Here is a 21,075-nt window from a genome sequence, read left to right as displayed (position 1 = left end):
ATCACTGAACAAGAATACACATGGCCTCATTGTGTTCTGATTTATGCTGTAAGAACATGCAAGGGAGAGAGCCGCCAAAACTCCGCTTCCAAATCGCTGTCCCATTGGTGAAGAGCTGCGGCCTGACACATCACTATGAGTCTGTGATAACTACAGGTCTGAAATCATCTAGGCGGATCCACAAAGTGCGCTCTCCTGGGCTGAACTAAAATAGAGATATTTTTCACTTGCGCCAACACGTGCGTGCTTACAAAGCTCCCAAGAGCAAAGTGCAGATTGCAGGAGGAAATGATCATTAAATATGCTTTTACATGAATAAGAGTTATTGTATTATTTATATGAGGTGGTATTTATAGCTCTATTTTCTGCTCCATATTTGTATGATTATACTTTATGTGATGCTCTACAGAAGCACACTGTGATCTGATATCTCTTCTGCCTGTTTGCTCAGCTAGCAGAACTACTTGGAAATTGCAGATGCCCAGCATGGTGGCTTCAAGCTGAAGTTTAATCTGCTTATATTTTTACTTTCCTTGTTCCCCCTCTCCCCCCTCATCAACATGTTAATGGCATTTACTACATACATTATTTAAATTCAGTGACATCATCACTGGGTCTCAGTGCTTCTCTATGCAATGCAGGCAGATCATTATTGGTGGGAGGGCCCTGCAGAGTGCTGTAGCTCATAGCTTCCCAAAAACATCACTGCACCCTGCCTCAATACTCTTCTCAAGGATCTTCAGTCCTGATGTAAGCAGTGGGCAGGCTCCTGGGAGGGTCATACAAATATCAAAATGCCTTAATGGATGGGTATTAGCCTGGAGGAGTGAGTGGTTTTAGACAGGCTGCATTAGCATGTATCTCCCACATGTGATGCTGAGCACAAAAGTTGCCTTCCCCTGGTCTAATCCTCCTCCACTCTATAAAACACTTAAAGGATCAGTTCACCTTTTTACCAAAAATAATAAATGCATATTTATGTAAAAAAGTAAAAAAAAAGTGCATTTATTATTTTTTGGTTTCAGAAGCCTGGAAACCATTGCACCAGCGATCAGAAGATTGCTGGTGCTACGCAGGTCTCCTGCAGCTGCTAAGGATGTTGGGACTTGTAGTTTCTTATTCACAGTGGAATGTTTTGTGATGTGGCCGGGCGGGTGGAGCCCCGCAGGACCACTTTTTTTTTTTAAAGTTGACAGCTAGTGGGGGGGAGAAGATCCCTGCTAGCTGTCAAAGCAGGGTGAGCGGGGGCAGTGTATTCATAACATGGTACACCCTGAATATGGGTGTAACATGTAACATGTTATGAAAGGTGAAATTATCCTTAAAAAAAAGTTTTGCCTGAACATAGTCTTACCTGGACTTTGCCCATGCATTGATAGAGCAAGATATTTGGTAAAATGCCCGTTTAGTTTTTTGTTTTCCACTGGGGAAATACCCATTCATTTTTTCTTTGAATGAATGAACTTCTACTATTGTATATGGTTTTTGTTTGGGAAAGTCTATTCATTCCAAAATTGAATGTTAAAAACAGACAAAGTGTTTAAATATGTTTGAGCTTTGTCATTGAATGTACTCAGAATTTATGTACAAACATTCATATTAGTACTAATCTGCTAGTGTACGACCAGCTTTACACAGAGCTAAAAACTCTTCCCCTCCACCATGAGACAATGATTGGGTCTGGCAACTGCCTTTATCATGGAAAGAAGGGGAGAGAATCACATTTTACCACATAGCGGAGGAGAAGTAAAGCCGGCCATAGACAGTTCTAATCTCAGCCAATTTAGCAGGGACAGGCCAAGATTTGATCCATCTATGGGTAGGGTGATTGGACCCAAGTTGATCCATCGAATAACTAGGGTACAACCAGCCTGTTGGACTTTTGGCATATGTTCTGACTCAACTACAAGTCCTTTATCTCCAGCGATGTATACAGCTATACAACGTGGTATTGCATTTATCTCTTGCATAGGGTCAGACAGTTTAGCTCAATGAATAAACTCACATGTTGAAGTCAGATGAGGAAAACTATTCGAATGTTCAATTTAATGGAGGATAGTCATAGGTAGAAAAATGTTAATGTTGCAAGCCTCATGGAAAGATGCATTCAGGTGGACAGGATACACTGGATACAGAGAGAGGCAGGGGGCAGGGATATACATAAGTATGGTGAGAGAAAGAGCTCAGCTTAGACAGCTTAAAGACACAGAGCAATAATAAACAAGTGATGGTCACAGAGAAATAATAATAAATCAAATAGTGTAACACGACAGCATGCGATTATTGTCAGCGGCTGTGACAGCCAGCAGTAATCACTGTGTTCTCCTGGCAGAGACAGCTCTCTGCTCCCCGCCAGAAGAACACAATGGCTCAGTAGAAGGGATTCCCCATCGACACTGACTGTGTTGATGGGGGAATCGAGTGATTTTCTTTCCTGCAACTACGGGTTGCAGGAAAGAAACTCTCATCATATATGGCCTCCCTTAGTGAAAGATGAGTTGAGATAAGATGGAAAATTAGGGCCCATCTTTGGGCAAAATCTAATCTTAATAGCCTTGGGTCTAAGAGGAGTGTTACTGGTTCAGTATCTGCTATAACTGCTTAGGAATATGGTGGAACTATGTAACAGTGTAAGATAAATGAACCGCTGACAACCAATTAGAATTCATCATTTTCTGATCAGAAAACTGTAATCCAATTGCTGTATCTGACAATGACTTTTTACTCTGCAGGCCGTATAAGATACCCCTATCCTCGGGACTGCTGGGAGCGGAGGATGAATGGAGAGGTGCAGAGTGGTCCATTCAATATATTTCTGGGGGGAGACAGTCAGGAGCACATGACAGTATATTGTGATATGGATACAGATGGAGGAGGCTGGATTGTGAGTATACGTCTATATTTATACATGTGAACATATGACTGATTGGGAGTTTTAAAGAAAACCTGAACTTAAAAAGTAAAGATTTGCTTAATTAATGGAAACATCTAGAAATGTTAATTTTGCCTAATCAATATCCTGAAAAATGTACCTTTGTATGGAAAATGTAAATGTGTGTTTCCTGGTATGTGAGTTTGCCTAGGCACTCCTGTTTTGTAGCCTCATACCTGTATATCTGCATTTGCATTTGAGATCTAAAGCCAATCATAGAGGAATCAAATCTAAGCTGGTTAAGCTGGGACCAGCCGAGATTCGATCCATCTATGGGCAAGCTGGTTGTACCTAAGTCCATCAATGGATTGACTTGGGTACAACCAGCCTTTCAGATTCTTTACAAGTGATCACTGCCGGTGACTGTAGCCACTAGCAGTAATCATTGTGTTCTGTCGGCAGGGAAAGCTCCTGGTTGGCAGAACACAATAACACTGCTGGAGGGATTCCCCCATTAACACTGACTGCGTTCAAGTGATTTTCTTTCCTTCCACTATCGCATAATTTATGGGCTGCTTAAGTCACTGCTGCCTCTGACTACTAGTCTCAGATTTAAAGGGCGTTTTAGAGATGCCATTATGGTACCAGGGGCGGACTGACCATTTGGAAACTCGGGCACTGCCCGAGGGCCTGGGGTCAGTATGGGGCCCAATGAGATGCCCTTGGTACTTTTTTCATAGGCTTTTTTGAGTTTGGGCAAGGACACAGGGGCCCCATGATCCCCAATTGCCCAGGGGCCCCATGAGTTGTCAGTCCGCCCCTGTATGGTACTACTCCCTGTTCTCAATGCTGGAGGCTTTGACATGAGCAAGCAAATCCCTGTCTCTACCAAGATGTCTAAGTCTACACAGACTCAGTACAGAACAACTCTTGGATGCGTGTTGAGGTGTCCCTAATACAAAGGATCATATCCTTTAACAAGTCTTTTTGAAACATTTATTGGTTAAGAGCATCAGATGCAGCAAATGCATTTGGGGAAAGGAGCCTCCCCGTCTTCAGGGCTTGAACAATGGGTGTTAATAGAATCTCCATGAAATGCACTAGAAAAGAGAGACTATCATCTCCCAATGGCATTAAGGAAGCCCAGCCTTCTCTTCCTAGCGCCATAGTCCCTAATTTACAGTGGGTATAGAAAAGAATCACCCCCCTTTAAAGACGGACACAGTTTTTGTTTTTATCAAGCAACTTATAACATCTAAATGAAAGATAGAACACCAACATGTCAGAAAAAAAATCAAAAACAGAATCACTGATTTGGAAAAAGGATCCCTCCCCCCTCCTAAAAATGACTTGTAAACTCAATAAGGTGTAGCTAATCACCTTCCCAATGGCACACAAAGCCGTTTAACCGGCCAGGCTTGTGGGGAAGAGGCACTTGTCCCCATCAACATGAGGGCAAGGTGCTTTGGGGGGGAGCCTCACCTGCTCAAAGCACCTCCCCATGTTGAGGGCATGTGGCCGTGTATGGATCAGGAGGGGGGGGTGCTTGCTCGTCCCCCCCTTTCCAGACCTGCCAGGCTGCATGCTCAGATAAGGGTCTGGTATGGATTTTAGGGGGGACCCCCATGCCATTTTTTTTTTATTTTGGCGTGGGGGTTCCCCTCATCAATCCTTCACCAGACCTGAAGGGCTTGGTATGGATGGAGGGGGGAACCCCATGCCATTTTGAAAATTATTTTTTTATTTGACTGGAAATTCTTTGTTTTACATTCAGCTGTCAGTGGGGAACCCCTCTGACAGGTGAGACATTAATGCATGGTTTTCACTATTAAAATACCGCATGACTTGATAATATAACTCATGCTGTATTTTATAGCATTTTTTTGTGAATTCAAACTTTTTTTTTTAAATGCTGTGCGGTATCCTACCACATACTCAGATGCGGTACCATACTGCTTAGTGAATTGTGCCCACCATCACAATTTTTCCACAAATGTGCTTGTATGGGAGGGTTGCAAAAAAGAAAGCAGCTCCTCAAGAAAGGCCACATGTAGTCACCACTGAGCTTTGCCAAAATGCACCTTGAAGACTTTGAGGTCACATGGAAAAAGGTGTTCTGGTCAGATGAAACTAAAGTTGAATGATTTGGCCTCAACACTAAACAATGTGTCTGGTAGAAATCCAATCCAGCTCACCATCTAAATACCACCATTCCTACAGTAAAGCATGGAGGTGGTGATATCCTGTTATGGGGGTGTTTATCTGCAGTGGGGACTGGAGCACTTGGATGGGGCAAAGTACCCTCACAGTCTTGAGGAAAATCTGCTGCCCTCTGCCAGAAAGTTGTCAATGGCAAGAAGGTTTATATTCCAACATGACAATGACCCAAAGCACACAGCAAAAATGAGCACACAGTGGTTTGAGGAGAAAAAGGTGAATGTCCTTGCATGGCCTAGTCAGAGCCCAGACTTAAACCCCAATTGAAAATCTGTGGAATGACTTGAAGACTGCAGTCCACAAATGGTCACCATCAAATTTAACTGAACTTGAGCAGTTTTGCAAAGAAGAGTGAGCAAATATCTAGATGTGCAAAGTTAGTAGAGACATCCCAACAGACTAAAGGCTGAAATTAAAGTAAAAGGTTGTTCAACAAAATTCTGACACAAGAGACTGATCCTTTTTCCAACTCAGTGATTCTGTTTTTGAATTGGTTATATTTTTTTCTGACATGTTGGATGTTATAGTTGAATACAGCTGGATAAAAAAAACTGTGTCTGTCTTCATTTCAGGCTGCATAGCAACACAATGTGATTACTTTAAAGGGGGGTGATTCTTTTCTATACTCACTGAAGGTCCTCTAGTGTGTTTCATGGTGGTTCTATTAACATCCATTGCTGAAGCTTTTTCCCTGAAATGTGTTGGAGGTATCTGATGCGCTTAATGGCGATAAACTTCAATACCCAAACTTAACCATAGAAGAGTTAATCATGAATAATGAACCTGAAATTATTGCTCTTTCTCCAGCCTTCAGTGATCAGAAAATGAATCTAATTGCTGTATCTGACAATGAATTTTTACTCTGCAGGTTGTATAAGACACCCCTGTATGTTTCCCTGTATATCACACGTGTGGTGCAGTGGTTGCTTCTGTATGTAGGCACACCCACCACGTGCATGGGGGGCAGGGGACTTTAAAAATGTTTTTGTGTTTTTTAATATTATGCTCCATCAGCTTCTTCTTGGCCACAGCAGCTATGGAATGACAGGGCTGAACCCAAAAGTGACATAATACACATTGCTTCCTACTTCATTCACCTGAAGGGAGAATAGGGAATGGATGTTCACTGATCTCCCTCACTTCCACTTGCCAACTCCCGCCATGTCAATTCCAGGTCCACAGGTGGGACAGCAAAGCCCGAGATACATGGTGGGGGCAGTCGAGTGGAGAATGACACCTTTGGCATGATTTGGAAATGATCAATCAACTTTACAGCTTCCTCCTGAAAGTCCACAGTTGGCTTAACATATATAAACACACTGTTAATTGTTTAATGTGGGGGGGGGGGGATGGGTTCAACCTTTTTATTATTTCTTTTCCATAGCAGCATGTTTACCTGTACACATCTGCTTAACCTCTCTAAAGTACATACATTTATGTTTGCTTCCTCCTAAATGTATTATAAGAAATCCCACATTAGTAAGATCTGGGATCTGCACTAAAAATAGCCACATGACACAAGCCATTAGAAGGAGAGAATTAGAATAACAACAGAAACAATTTCACTTATCTGTCACCCCCACTGATTGGGATCTGAGTCTTTGTACAATGGTAAAGCTGCATGTGCTAATGTTATCTTCTTATTGTAAATAATTGTATCAGTGGATTCATTTAAAAACATTTATGTGTGTAATTTGCATATATATATGTATATATATATATATATATATATATATATATATACACACTGTATTGCCAAAGGTTTTGGGACACCCCTCCAAATCATTGGATTCAGGTGTTCCAATCACCTCCATGACCACATGTGTATAAAATCATCACCTAGGCATGCAGACTGCTTCTACAAACATTTGTGAAAGAATGGGTCGCTCTCAGGAGCTCAGTGACTCCAAGCGTGGTACCGTGATAGGTTGCCACCTGTGCAATAAGTCCATCTGTGACATTTCCTGGCTACTAAATATTCCACGGCCATCTGTTAGTGGTATTATAACAAAGTGAAAGCAACTGGGAACAACAGCAACTCAGCTACCAAGTGGTAGGCCACGTAAAATGACAGAGCGGGGTCAGCGCATGCTGAAGCGCATAGCGCACAGAAGTCGCCAACTGTCAATAGCTAAAGACCTCCAAACTTCGTGTGGCCCTCAGATTAGCACAACAGTGCATAGAGAGCTTCATGGAATGGGTTTCCATGGCCGAGCAGCTGCATCCAAGCCTTACACCACCAAGTGCAATGCAAAACATTGGATGCAGTGGTGTAAAGCACGCCGCCACTGAATTCTAGAGCAATGGAGACGTGTTCTCTGGAGTGACCAATCACGCTTCTCTGTCTGGCAATCCGATGGATGTGTCTGGGTTTGTCAGTTAACAGGGGAACGGTACTTGCCTGACTGCATTGTGCCAAGTGTAAAGTTTGGTGGAGGGGGGGATCATGGTGCGGGGATGTTTTTCAGGGGCTGGGCTTGGCCCCTTAGTTCCAGTGAAGGGAGCTCTTCAGGCGTCAGCATACCAAGACATTTAGGACAATTTTGTGTTCCCAGCTTTGTTGGAACAGTTTGGGGATGGCCCCTTCCTGTTCCAACATGACTGTTAACCAGTGCACAAAGTGTAAGCTGTGTACCGGTGTGGGCTCCCCAGGATACAGTGAAGTCACGAACGAGGAAAGCAACCCCAACACCAGCTTTTGCCACAACAGAATTTTACTTAGATGTGGCAAATAAACACAACCACAAATGCTGGAAACATACAATAAATTTACATACACCCAGCCCAAAGGCTGAGACCCTTGTGCTGCACAGCACGGCGCCTTCTGATGATGAAGGTAGAAAGTGAAGTAATTTACCTACTGGCGGACACAACTAACCTGCCACACCTTACCTGTTATTACCCTAAAAGAGCAGGAATCAGTGTATGGGTGTATGGTATGGGCTAGCCTGTGGTGCAGCACAGCAGCTTACAATCTTACACAAATCTACAGTATTCCCCCTCCCATAACTGGTCCTGTAGCACGTGCCTGAGTATTCCTTCTGAGCAAAACGCCAGTCTGGCTTGAGTTTGTAGGATTTTATCAACTCTCCAATGTGAAATGTCACTTTAAGTTGTGGAGTCCTTCCAATGATCAGTAACAACACTTGTGGCCTGACACAAACAGAGACCCTAACTAACTAACTATAGGCCTGGACTCAGTCTCAAGGTGCCAACACTGAAATGAGGTGGGTCTGCTTTGCATCCGCTGATGACTCTGAACAGAACAAATGTCTCTCCAACAAGCATGCAGTCTCGCCATATATGTTGCTTAGTTCCTCTGCTCTCATCAGCATTCCTGACAGCAATCTCATCAGCTTCATGGCAGCAATCTCATCAGCTTCACTTAGCTGCAGCTCTGGTTACGGAGGGATGCTCTCACACCTGGATGTCATCAGATTCTCAGCTCACATGGCCCCCTATCATTCACCATTCTCCAGAACATGGCTGCTCTCTCTTCTTCCTGTTCCCTCTCAACTCTGTGTGAAAACTCCACCTCTTCATGAATATAGAAATATCTATGCAGTCTGAGGCTGTGTTAGGAAAACAGTGACATCGTGTGGCTAAACTGCAGAATGGACATTTAATTTACTCCACACAAGCAGTATTCAAACAATGAGAGCTGTTTACCCATCTCACAAAAGCAAGGTCCATAAAGACATGGATGAGCGAGTTTGGGGTGGAGGAACTTGACTGGCCTGCACAGAGTCCTGACCTCAACCCCATAGAACACCTTTGGGATGAACTAGAGCGGAGACTGTGATCCAGGCCTTCTCATCCGACATCAGTGCCTGACCTCACAAATGTGCTTCTGGAAGAATGGTCAAACCTTCCCATAGACACCCTCCTAAACCTTGTGGACGGCCTTCCCAGAGGAGTTGAAGCTGTTATATCTGCAAAGAGCGGGGCCAACTCAATATTGAACCCTACGGACTAAGACTGGGATGTCATTAAAGGTCATGTGCGTGTAAAGGCAGGCCGACCAATACTTTTGACAATATAGTGTGTATATATACAGTTAAGTTCAAAAGTTTGCATACCCTGTCAGAAATCATGAAATTTTGGCATTCATGGCCCTGATCAAAAGTTTCCATCCCCTGGAATGTTTGGCCTTGGTATAGACACAAAAGGTGACACACACAGGTTAAATGGCAATTAAAGGTTAATTTCCCACATCTGTGTTTTTTTTTTAAATTGCAATTAGTGTCTCTGTATAAGAGTCAATTAATTTGTGGATGCACTGAGCAGGCTAGATATTGAGCCATGGGGAGCAGAAAAGAAGTGTCCAAAGACATGTGTAACAAGGTAATGGTACTTTATAAAAATGGAAAAGGAAATAAAAAGATATCCAAAGCCTTGAATATGCCAGTCAGTACTGTTCAATCACTTAATAGGAAGTGGAACATTGGTCAATCTCTTAATACCAAGCCAAGGTCAGGTGTTAAACCAAGAAAGACTGCAGGCACAACTGCCAGAAACTGAGGTTACCCACAGGTAACTTCAGGAGAAATACTGGCTGCTCTGGAAAAAGGCGTGGTTGTTTCAAGGAGCACAATATGATGATACTTGAACAAAAATGAGCTGCATGGTTGAGTTGCCAGAAAGAAGCCTTTACTGTGCCAATGCCACAAAAAAGCCCACTGAGGTGTGTCAAGGTGTTGTTGGGCATATTTGAACCAGACATTTTTTTTTGTGACATTGGCACAGTAAAGGCTTCTTTCTGGCAACTCGACCATGCAGCTCATTTTTGTTCACGTATATATAAATCATAATTCTTTCTCCTGTCCCTCCTGGCCCACTGTTGCTGATCTCCTTCTGTAGATTTAGGTTGCTTGGCTATTGTAGTGAGCATTTGCCTTTAATACTCACTGGGTGGCTGACCTGGAAGAAGTACGCATATCAGGAAACTTGGAGTACATTCAGGAGGTGTCATGTGCATGTTTTTCCTGGGTCATTGAATCAAAACATGGATGCCAGGGGTTTAGAATGAGAACCAAGCAAGAGGCATTTGCAGAATGGGAAGTTGGCAATGGCAGCCTACATATTTTTCTCAGTTTAAATCAGCTAAAAACATTCCAGGCACAGCAAAATAAAATGTGTGTAAAGTCTAACAGCTGGTTTATTTTTAGAAAGCATTCGCAGCCTGAGTAAAGAAAAGCCTGTCCCTTGTTGGTATGCTGTAGAGAAGAACTTTTTCTTTCTGTGTGGAAGCAGTGGTCTCTCTGCAGCAGTTTAACCTGCTCCCTGTTGATTGGAAAACTCAATCTCTGACTCAGCATGGGAAATCCTGGACACCTGCAGAGAGACCACTCTGTTCTGGGTTGCACATTATTTTCAGTTAAATGTTCCAGTGGTTATAGAAAAAGCACAGTCTCTGGAAGTAAAACATTTACCTTTTATGCAAATGATAATGATGAGCATTGAAGTTTACATTGATTGATGTAAAGCAATAACTGGGAACTGAAGTAAGGTAACAGACATGGTGAGCGAAGTATTTTATTTGTACAAAACCTATTACTTTATACTGTACAGAATGTTTGATATTTTCCCTATTACAAAATATGGCTGTGCTGCCCCCTACTGACAGCTCTGTATATTGTCAGGTTGTTCTGTGTTCAGTAATTGTGATTCCTCTGTGCAGGTGTTCCAGAGGAGAATGGACGGCAGCACAGATTTCTACCGTGACTGGCCAGACTATAAAAATGGATTTGGAAACATGACCTCTGAATTTTGGCTTGGTAAGTGATCACAGATACATGTGCTAAAGGCCATTTCAATGTAATACTCAGCAAACCTACTTCCCAATTCACTAAGCTTGGGGGGCCCCAAGCAGTGTTGTCAGTAAAAAAAAGGCAATTTCTTGATTTTTATAAAAGGCAGAAAAGTGACCATTAAAACTACACTTGTCCCTGAGCTTCCTCTCCCGCCTCCTTGCACACTTAACCACCCTTACAGTGCAAGGGTAAACTTGACAAACTCTGATGTAACCCCCTGGTGACCAGAAAACCTCTTACATCAGAGTTCCCCTTTACCCCAGAGTATGCAAGATTCTTCCTTACATTAGGGTCTGGAGAGTTCCTTACATCAGGGTCCGCAGAATTCCCCTTTAAATCAGGGTTCGCAGAGTTCCCCTTTACATCAGGGTTCGCAGAGTTCCCCTTTACATCAGGGTTCGCAGAGTTCCCCCTTTTGCCAGAGCAGAAGAATGTCACCAGCACACTTTGGATCTCTAATGTAGGTCTACATGCCTGATGAAGGGGTCCTGCGAGACTCCGAAATGTTGCTCTCGCTGTAGCAATGTCCAGCTCAATAAAGCTTTGGGCCCACTTTGGAGATCCACGGTGACGTTCCTTTGCTTTGCCTATCCTTGGCTCAAGCCGATGATCACTACAGCACCTGCTTACACACACAGCCATTTCTAACCAGGAACGCGTGCGTTGGGATTGTACATTGTACTCCTTTACATCAGAGTTCCCCCTTGCACTGTAAGGCAAACACTGCGGACTCTGATGTACTATAAAGGGGAACTCTGACGTAAAGGGAGCTCTGGGAACACTGGGAACTTTAATGTAAGGAGGGATTCTAATGTAAGAACATGTGAAAGGGTCCTGCTCTGGGACCATAATAAAGGCCCTGCAACAGGAATAAAGGGCCCTGGGCTCAGAGAGAAGGGCTCCGGGCTTGGGTCCGGGGGCCCTTCATGTTTTTTTGCACCGGGGCCCTGAAGGTTCTAGTTATGCCTCTGCTACAATAAGATTGTCTAAAATATCTAAGCACTAACCACCATACAAGTTATAAGCCCAACAAATGTACAAAAAGAAATGTAAAAAAAGCATAAGGACTATCACAAAAAAAAGTGAAGGATTCTTCTTCCCCGACAACACAAGGTTCTCCCTGTAATGCTAATCCATCCTCCTTTCTACCTCTCTCTAGGTAACATTGCTCTGCATCAGATCACCTCCTCTGCACCATACGAGCTACGTGTGGACCTGCGTGCTGGAGATGAGTCCGCCTACGCTCTGTATGATGATTTCCGAGTCGAGGGTGAAGATCAGCAATTTAGACTGCACCTGGGAAAATACAGAGGAACAGCAGGTCAGAGGGACAAGTATACAGAAACTCAAACTGTTTGTGAAAGAAAGAAAGCACAATAGTAACTCCTGTGGCTGCATGCCTTGGTGCGCATCAGGACCTGGTGATGTACAACATCCAAGTTGCTTTGTGCCCAGTTGCTTACTCTTTATGTGTTCTCTGCTGGAGTGTGCACAGTAGGGTGACTACACCTTCTGCTCCATACATGTATGAAAGGAAGCGTTGTCACCCTATTAGCATGTGCAGGGGAGAAGAATTTAGATTTTTCACAGCCATTGCAGCGAGGAAGAAGAGTAATGGCAAAAACAAATAAGAAATGGAAATACATTTTTATTTTCAGGCTGGGGATTTAGATACATTTCAAGGCACAACTGTAAGTCCACTGCCCTTGCTATAATATGCAAATATTCTCAGCACCCCTCTGTCTGTCCTGTTGTCTGTCCTGCTCCAGTTTTGACAGATTAGAGCTGTCCTTCGTTGCCTTATCTCCTGTTGTTGCGATCATGTCCCGGTCTTCTCTTCTTCCATGTTCCTCTTTGGTCATTGGGTGACCACTTATGACGTAAATCCTGCCCATGTGTGCAAGTTACTTTGCCCCAGTGCCTAGGTCCGGTGCTAGACTATTTTGTGCCCTAGGCAAGACCAGATACATGCGCCCCCCCCAAAAGAAAAAAATTAAAAACAGAAGAAAATATTAAATCAACAAAACATTAATTTAATTTGCAAAAATAAGTTCCATAAGAAGCCACCAGCACCAATATTAAAGACAAAATCTGTGTCATGGACAGACTGTATCTGTGGCTGGCAGTGGCAGGGTGACAGTTGCAGTGAGTGGAGGGTGATGGATCCACACTCTGACAGATCCCAGGCTGGAATTCCCCAGGCAATGGGGGGAGATAAAATGCTGTGGCAGCAGGCAGCCCAGCCCACACACACACACACACAGAGAACACCTGAACACAGTCGCAGATCCGACACAACACACTACCACCAACACTGACACAGATCAGCAGGCCCGGAAGGCACTAGAAGTGCAGGGTGTGGGATTGTGATGTCATCACTCACTGACACATTGCACATGTGATGGCCGGCTGGCCGGGTCACACTCACACAGACAAGAGACACCAGTATCAGAAATTACCTTCCTCCACAGTGATCAGCAGCCACCAACTGGCTTGCAATAAGGGACTGAGTCTGAGAGGAACACTGGAAGGAGCAGCAGTTTAGCTGCTACACTGGCACCAGGCAGCTTTCTCTGTCCTTCTCTGTACTCTCCTTCTCTCTGCAGCCCCTCCCCTCAGCTGGAGGATCATTGATGATGTGGCAGTGTCCCACACAGAGAGAGTTCCGGCCTGTGCTGCACCCAGGCGCCCCTAGGTGGCAGTTCGCACTAGGCGACTGCCTAGTTTTACTAGTAGAAGCCCCGGCCCTGCCGGTACCCCATTCTCTATTGTATCTTAATGATGGCAGGAGTGTGCCAACAATGTACACTGTAACAAAAAAAAATGCTAGGCAAAAGGGCTAAAGGTTTATTTTCTTTAGCAGAAACAGCATGCGATATCCCCTCTTAATAATTTTATTAAACAAAACTTTTGCTTTAAGGGGGTTGTAAACCTTCACATATACCCAGTGAAGTGACTGGCCTCAGGTGATACACAGAGATGAAATAAATCTTCCTACAGTAGTTATTCCTGTTTATCTGCAGTCTTCTCTTCTCTACATCCATTCAAAGTGCTAAATGTATAAAGCTTTTCTCATCTTCCAGAGGCAGGGGGCAGAGATCTGATGTCATGCACTGCAGAGCTCAGTGAGGGGAGCTCTGAGAGCTGATTGGAGGGAATGGACATGCCCCCTCCACACAACTCACAGAAGCAGAGCTGAGGCTGTCAATCTGCTGGAGGTCCCTCTCCTCTCACCATTTTTCTCTTCGGGCTCGTTCACACTTGGCTGTTTTGCCAACGCTTGCCAAACGCCCCTATAGCGTTTGGCAAGCGTTGGTCCGGCGTTTGTTGAGCGTTTTTAACGCTCGGCAAACGCTCCGCAAACGCCGCATGCGCAGTTTAGCGGCGGTTGCTAGGCGTTTGCCAAGCGTTAATAACGCCCCACAAACGCCTATAATGCAGTTTGAGTGGTGTTACCGCTCCGCAAACGCCCCGCAACCGCGTCGCAACCGCACCGCAAACGCCGGCCGGGCGTTTGTGGAGCGGCACCATAGACAAGAATAGGAGGCTTCAAAGCCTCCTGACTCGTCCAGAGGCGTCCGTTTTGCCGTGACGCAACGCGACGCGACGCAAACGCTCCCGTTAGAACAGCACCATGTGCTGTAATGTGCAGAAATGGCAGAGGCGTTTGGGAAGCGGTAAAAACGCTTCCCAAACGCCTCTCTGCCGCCTGCACACAAGGCTAGTGTGAACGTAGCCTTGGTGTCAGGAAAACTTGTCAGAAGTGATCCATACTGATAGCAGAGGAACAAAGCAGCAGACAGAAATAACACCTAGTACCTTAGATTGTACACCCCTTGAGGGTTAGGGACTGATGTGAATGTACAATATATATGTAAAGCGCTGAGTAAATTGACAGCGCTATATAAGTACCTGTAATAAATAAATAATAAATAGTGCTCTGGCCTGAGACAAGCTCACATTATAGAGGCATATGCTTTGTTCATAGTTCATGTCTGAGGTTTACAACCACTTTAAGGTTGCCCTTACACAGGAGTGGAGGTCCAGGATCTCCAGCAAAATCTTCTACACCAGTGGTGGGCAACCTTTTTTTTCAACTGAGACAAATCTCGCCAAAACCACGATTGAAATTTATTTTGAGAGCCACATTTTTAAAACTGAAAATACATCCCCCATATAGTAATTCATCCCCCATAGTATTTCATCCCCCATAGTAATTCATCCCCCATATAGTAATTCATCCGCCATAGTAATTCATCCCCCATATAGTAATTCATCCCCCATAGTAATTCATCCCCCATATAGTAATTCATTCCCCATAGTAATTCATCCCCCATATAGTAATTCATCCCCTATATAGTAATTCATCCCCCATAGTAATTAATCCCCCATATAGTAATTCATCCCCCATATAGTAATTCATCCCCCATATAGTAATACATCCCCCATATAGTAATTCATCCCCCATATAGTAATTCATCCCCATAGTAATTCATCCCCCATATAGTAATTCATCCCCCATATAGTAATTCATCCCCCATATAGTAATACATCCCCCATATAGTAATTCATCCCCCATATAGTAATTCATCCCCCATAGTAATTCATCCCCCATATAGTAATTCATCCCCCATATAGTAATTCATCCCCCCTATAGTAATTCATCCCCAATATAGTAATTAATCCCCCATATAGTAATTCATCCCCCATATAGTAATTCATCCCCCATAGTAATTCATCCCCCATAGTAATTCATCCCCCATATAGTAATTCATCCCCCATATAGTAATTCATCCCCCATAGTAATTCATCCCCCCTATAGTAATTCATCCCCCATATAGTAATTCATCCCCATATAGTAATTCATCCCCCCTATAGTAATTCATCCCCCCTATAGTAATTCATTCCCCATATTAATTCATCCCCATATTAAGTCCCCAAGTCCCCCCTGTGTCAATTCACTTACCTTTGCTCCGCACGTTCTTCTCGCTGTGTTCCCGCGCCGTTCTGGTCTTCAGGGCGGACTGTGAGAGGAGAGGAGTTCGTCACGCTGCCCCGCCTACATCCTGGCTGCCCCGCCTACATCCTGACAGCTGCAGAGTCCTGACTTTTGGGGCGGCCGCCCGAGAGGAGGGAGGGGGCGGCCGCCCGAGAGGATTGAGGGGAGTGGGCGCCCGGCACACAGAAGAGCCGCATTTAAGTTTGTAAAGAGCCGCATGTGGCTTGCGAGCCGCGGCTTGCCGACCACTGTTCTACACAAACGTTGATAACGCTCTGTGAGCCAGAAATTCACAGAACGACATTACTAGTCTGCTAACCTGTAGAAATGCACTGTGTACTCTACAGCAACTTTCATTCACCATACAAATAACCAAAGGTCCAAATTTTCAATGATGAGCAGCCTCAATGACTAATAGGAAAGTATGATGGGATTGGGCTAATCTGGAAAGTTGCAAAAATAGATGAGAATTGCAAATAATTTGTCAATAACTGATTATTTTGACATGCAGTATTTACTTAAGAAGAATGTTTTTTCTTCTGATATTTTTTAACATATGCTCACCATACACGCTACAGTCTGGCTGTACAATACCTTGCCTGATTTGATACGGGGTTATTGTATAGCTTAGGTAGGCAACCATAATTTTGGTAAGGCAGAAGTTGATTTTGTCACCAAGAGCTAAAAAGGTGATGGGAGAGAGCTCCAGCACACAGAATGTGATTGACAGCCTCAGCTCTGTTCCTGTGTACTGTGTAAATGTAGGTGTGTTCCTTCCCTCCAATCAGCTCTCAGAGCTCTTGTACAATGTGTACCTGCAGCTCCCCGCCCCCTGCTTTGTGAGTCTCTGAAAAATCCTTTTCATCCTTGAGTTTTGTAAGGATGTACAGAACAAAAGCGGCAGATAAACAGTTACAACTTATGTAGAAGGATTTGTTTCATCTCTCTGTATCACCCAAGGCCAGTCACTTTACTCAGTATATGGAAGCAGTGGTGTATTTAGGTCTTATGCTGCCCTAGGCAACACAAAAACTGTCTACCCCCACAAACACTGACCAACACCACCACCCCTTCCCCCTCCTGCGGAGAGAGCCTGACAATGACAAACAACACCCATGCCCCCCATCTGGGAGAGCCCTCTACTACCCCATCCCCCCCCCCCTCCAGCAATAGAGAGAAATACACCCATCTTCATAGCTCCAAACATCCCCGGGAACTAGAGTCAGGCTGTAAATACACTATCAAGCAGCCCGCAGCCTCTCTCGGATCCCGCCTGGTTCCCTTCTGGGGGGAGGTGCTGCCCCTCTGAAAAATGCCGCCCTAGGCAAGTGCTTTGTTTGGCTTGTGGTAAATACACCCGTGTATTCTCTACACGTGTTTTTACTGCGTCTTGCGCTTTGTTCAGCTCTATTTTTTTTTTGGAAGTGCAATTTTTTTTTTTGCTGGGCAGAATAAAAATGCAAAACACGGCAAAAACGCACTACCATGCATTTCAGCAGCTTCTCCATTGAACTCTATTGTAGCAAAAACGCTGCTTTTTGCTTTTAAAAAAGTCCCTGACCCTTTCCAAAAACGCAGCAGCTCAAAAAAGCATAGATGTGGATATGTTCCATAGGAAACCCTGTTAAATGGACTGTAGTGTGTTTCAGCAAAAAGCATTAAAAACTGCATTGGTGTGAACAGCGCCCTATTCTAGCCATGTGAGTGTTATTTTTCAACCCACTTTGGACTCTGCTGAAAATAACTGACACTTTTGAATATAAAAAAATATATAAGTGTAATTGGACCACGCTCCTAATTCAAATATATGTACTGTGCATATATGCTAAATAGCGCAAGAAAACCAAACCAAAACATCTGTACATCAACAATTTCAATAGTGAAAAACATAAATTGACCATAATTAACACCTTTCCGCCCAGCCTATAACACATTGACGGCCGGGCAGGACACTCGCCATTGTGACTGGGTGTCATATGAGGGACTGTCAAAACAAGCCAATCACACGGCCGCCGGGCCGTGCAGCAGCATGATCTGTCACCAGCTGTGTCCACGGGACGCAGCCAATGACATATCACTACTCCAGCCCATTGCCAGTTTCATGTGACCACTGTGACCAATCACAGCAAATGCAAATAAAATACATTGGTATTAGCAATCATAATGTGTTAAAAAAAATAAAATCCTGATCACTTGCCCAGAGTAGTTCAATGTTACCATGGTAACATTGTATTGCTTTGGTCAAAGTGTGCTGAAAAATAAAATAGTAAAAAAAAAGAAAAAATGTAATAAATAATAAAAAAAACTAATAGAAACATTTGAAAAAAAATATATAAATTCAATTATCATTATTACTTTCACCAAAGAAATGCAGCAGAATACATTTTGACCTAAATTTATGAAATAAATGTATTTATTTGCAAAATTGTATAACAGAAATGAAGAAAAGTGTGTTTTTTGTTTTCAAAAGTTTCAGGGGTTTTTTGTTTTATTTAGCAAAAAATAAAAAACTCAGTGGTGATTAAATACCACCAAAAGAAAGCTCTATTTGTGTGAAAAAAATTATAAGAATTTCATATGGGTACAGTGTTGCATGACCGCGCAATTGTCATTCAAAGTGCGACAGCACCGAAAGCTGAAAGTTGGCCTGGGCAGGAAGGGGGTATGAGTGCCCGGTATTGAAGTGGATAAAGTCCCAAACAATGAAATAAGTGCCCGTGCTTGTGTTCCAAACTTAATAAAAGTGCTTCGCTTGTTCAGCTACTTTAAGGTGCTCAAAAGGTGCCCCACATGGACTAAAACACACCCTTAGCCAATGACCATCTATTTCTAGAGTGGTCTAAAGCGCTTGTGGGGCATTTCCCAATTAAGTTGGTTCTCTCCAGATCACCGCAATCTCGGGATGGATAGGAGGAGATACATGAGGTGATAGATGGCAGTGTAAGAGATATTGTATATTGTAAGAATGGGTGCTAATATCAGCTGCTGTCTTTCCAGGGGACTCTATGGACTATCATAACAACATGGTCTTCTCAACCCGCGACCGGGACACTCAGCGGAGGATCCTGCCATGTGCCATGTCATACCGAGGAGCATGGTGGTACCGCAACTGCCACTATGCCAATCTTAATGGTCTATACGCCAACAACAAAGACCACCAGGTAGACAACCCCACAAATAGGGTTTTATTAGAAAGGATTGTATTTTTATATAATGTTTGTTTGTTCATTTTAGTATTAAATAGTCTCTTAGTCGTACTGTACAGGACCCAGGATCTCTGGTCTTTAACCTTTAACTCCTCCCACTCCCAGCTAGCCTTAGTTGTGGAGAGAAGGCTCACATCTTGCACTACCAAAACAGAAGCTTACCTCTTTTATGTAGAAGTTTTTTCTGTAAAAAAAAGTCTTCTATCAAGATTCCTGGTTGCACCATAGCTACTGCAGCTCCTTTTTGCAGCTTGTGGATTGATTGATTCCTGAGCTGAGCCTTGAGGACTGTACCTGGACCCAACCAGAGAATATGCATGGCACTGGATCCTGCTCAACTTGGCACATGACGCATCGTGTTTCAGTTAGCAGCAGGGTGTTATACAGATCCAGGGCCGTGGCCTACTAGCGGAGGGTATTCCCATCATGGCGGGGGAGCTAGAGTGTAAAGACATCTTCCGCAGTAAGTACAGGGCCTGCACCCTTTTTTGTCCCAGGGTTCTTGGTACTCCTATGCTTTTGTCTGCAGAGGAGCGCAGGCTCCAACATTTTAAATAGTGTGTTGCAGCCATGAACAAGTTTAAGTTGGCTCCATTTTCCCTGGCCTTCTGTCTATAACTGCACTTGTACTGCCTCATCTTCAGTGTCTTTACTGCACTATTTTCTTCCTCTTTGTTTGCGTTTTCTGTAAGGGAACCTGACTCCCTGAATCCCACAGTACAGCACAGTTATCTCTGGGAATTTTTTGGGTTTAGCAGCCTATAGTGCCTGAACAAAAGTCTTCATTCTTGCCTCTCCACAGCAGCAAAAGTCATGAGTACTCCTTTGGGGACACTTTGCTCTGCACATGGCAGATCACAAACTCAGAGTCAAAGGCTCAAATGACTTAGACACAGCTCATAGCTCTGGGTTTAGTCGGGGTGGTTGTCTCTCTCCACAGGGCCCTGGTACCCTCTGTTCAGACAGCTGCACCATTCTGACTCCCTGTTTCTCTACCTTCTTAGGGAGAAGTTTTCTGCCACCATGTTCAATATTGGTCCTTTTAGATGCTGTAGATAGCTGGGGGCCACAAACGAGCACCTTAGGTCTCCTCTGCTGAGTCAATATCTGACTTTGCTTTTGCTGCATATATGATGCCTAGATCTACACTTTGGATCAGGATGAAACAGCCTTAATCTGCACACCCTAATGTCTCCAGAATGGGTTTCCTCAATGTACCCAAACCTGCTAAGACCTTCGTAGTTCACTTGCTCATGTAGCCTGTCTTCTACAGTGACTGTGCCACCCTAAAAAGTTCTATGCTCATCCAAAACATTTTGCTCGGCAATATCCTATTGATGAGGGTTTCCTGCACAAATGGGCAGTCACTGTTGTGGAAAATCCCATGTGCAAGGACCCAGTGGACAAAAGGCGTGAGCCTCCTTTAAGACCCTCTTTACTATGGTGGGCCCTGCCATGCAACTTGTGGTTACCTTCATAGCCATCTGCCACACCCATGCTGTCTAGACTAAGTGCACAGACCTGAGACCTTAGCTCCATCCTAATGTATTCTCTGTTCGTAACCACCTAGAGCCTTCTTTTTTGCCAGTGTCCAGTCAACTGAAGGTAGCTGCATATAGCCCATAGTTAAAGACTAATAACCCTGTGTCTTGTACTGTACTCCAAGAAATGGATTTTACTTGTAAGTAATAAAAAAACTCCTATTATTTTATTCAATTTCAAACAGTTAAATATTTGGGTAAATTTTCAGTGTGCAATATCTCAACAGAACAGATAGGGAACCTGACACCACCAATTCCTATATTTAATTTATGGTTTTGATGCTAATTGGTGATGGTAGATTGCATTGATTAAAAGCTGCACAAATTCCTGCTGACTGCTTATAGGTACAAATGAAGATGGAGATGGGGATGCCCATTATTTTGGAATAGAATGTCTAACAGACTCATATACAGATTATGTTTGATA

At 43.7% G+C, this 21,075-nt stretch overlaps 1 protein-coding gene across 2 annotated transcripts in view; it reads left to right on the top strand.

Annotated features, from left to right (window-relative positions):
* TNXB (tenascin XB) overlaps positions 1-21,075 on the top strand; it is a 205,408-nt gene that overhangs the window by 182,375 nt on the left and 1,958 nt on the right. For both annotated transcript variants that reach the window (XM_089693391.1, XM_089693392.1), the window contains 4 exons: positions 2,733-2,884; positions 10,770-10,866; positions 12,062-12,223; positions 18,899-19,062. In XM_089693391.1, coding sequence (XP_089549517.1) covers positions 2,733-2,884; positions 10,770-10,866; positions 12,062-12,223; positions 18,899-19,062 — 575 coding nt within the window. The remainder of the gene's footprint in view (positions 1-2,732; positions 2,885-10,769; positions 10,867-12,061; positions 12,224-18,898; positions 19,063-21,075) is intronic.

This window comes from Staurois parvus, unplaced genomic scaffold (assembly GCF_062004578.1).
Source record: "Staurois parvus isolate SC_StPar_1 unplaced genomic scaffold, SC_StPar_1.0 ptg000631l, whole genome shotgun sequence".
Classification (NCBI taxonomy): Eukaryota; Metazoa; Chordata; class Amphibia; order Anura; family Ranidae; genus Staurois; species Staurois parvus.
This window is presented reverse-complemented; position numbering and strand designations above follow the sequence as displayed.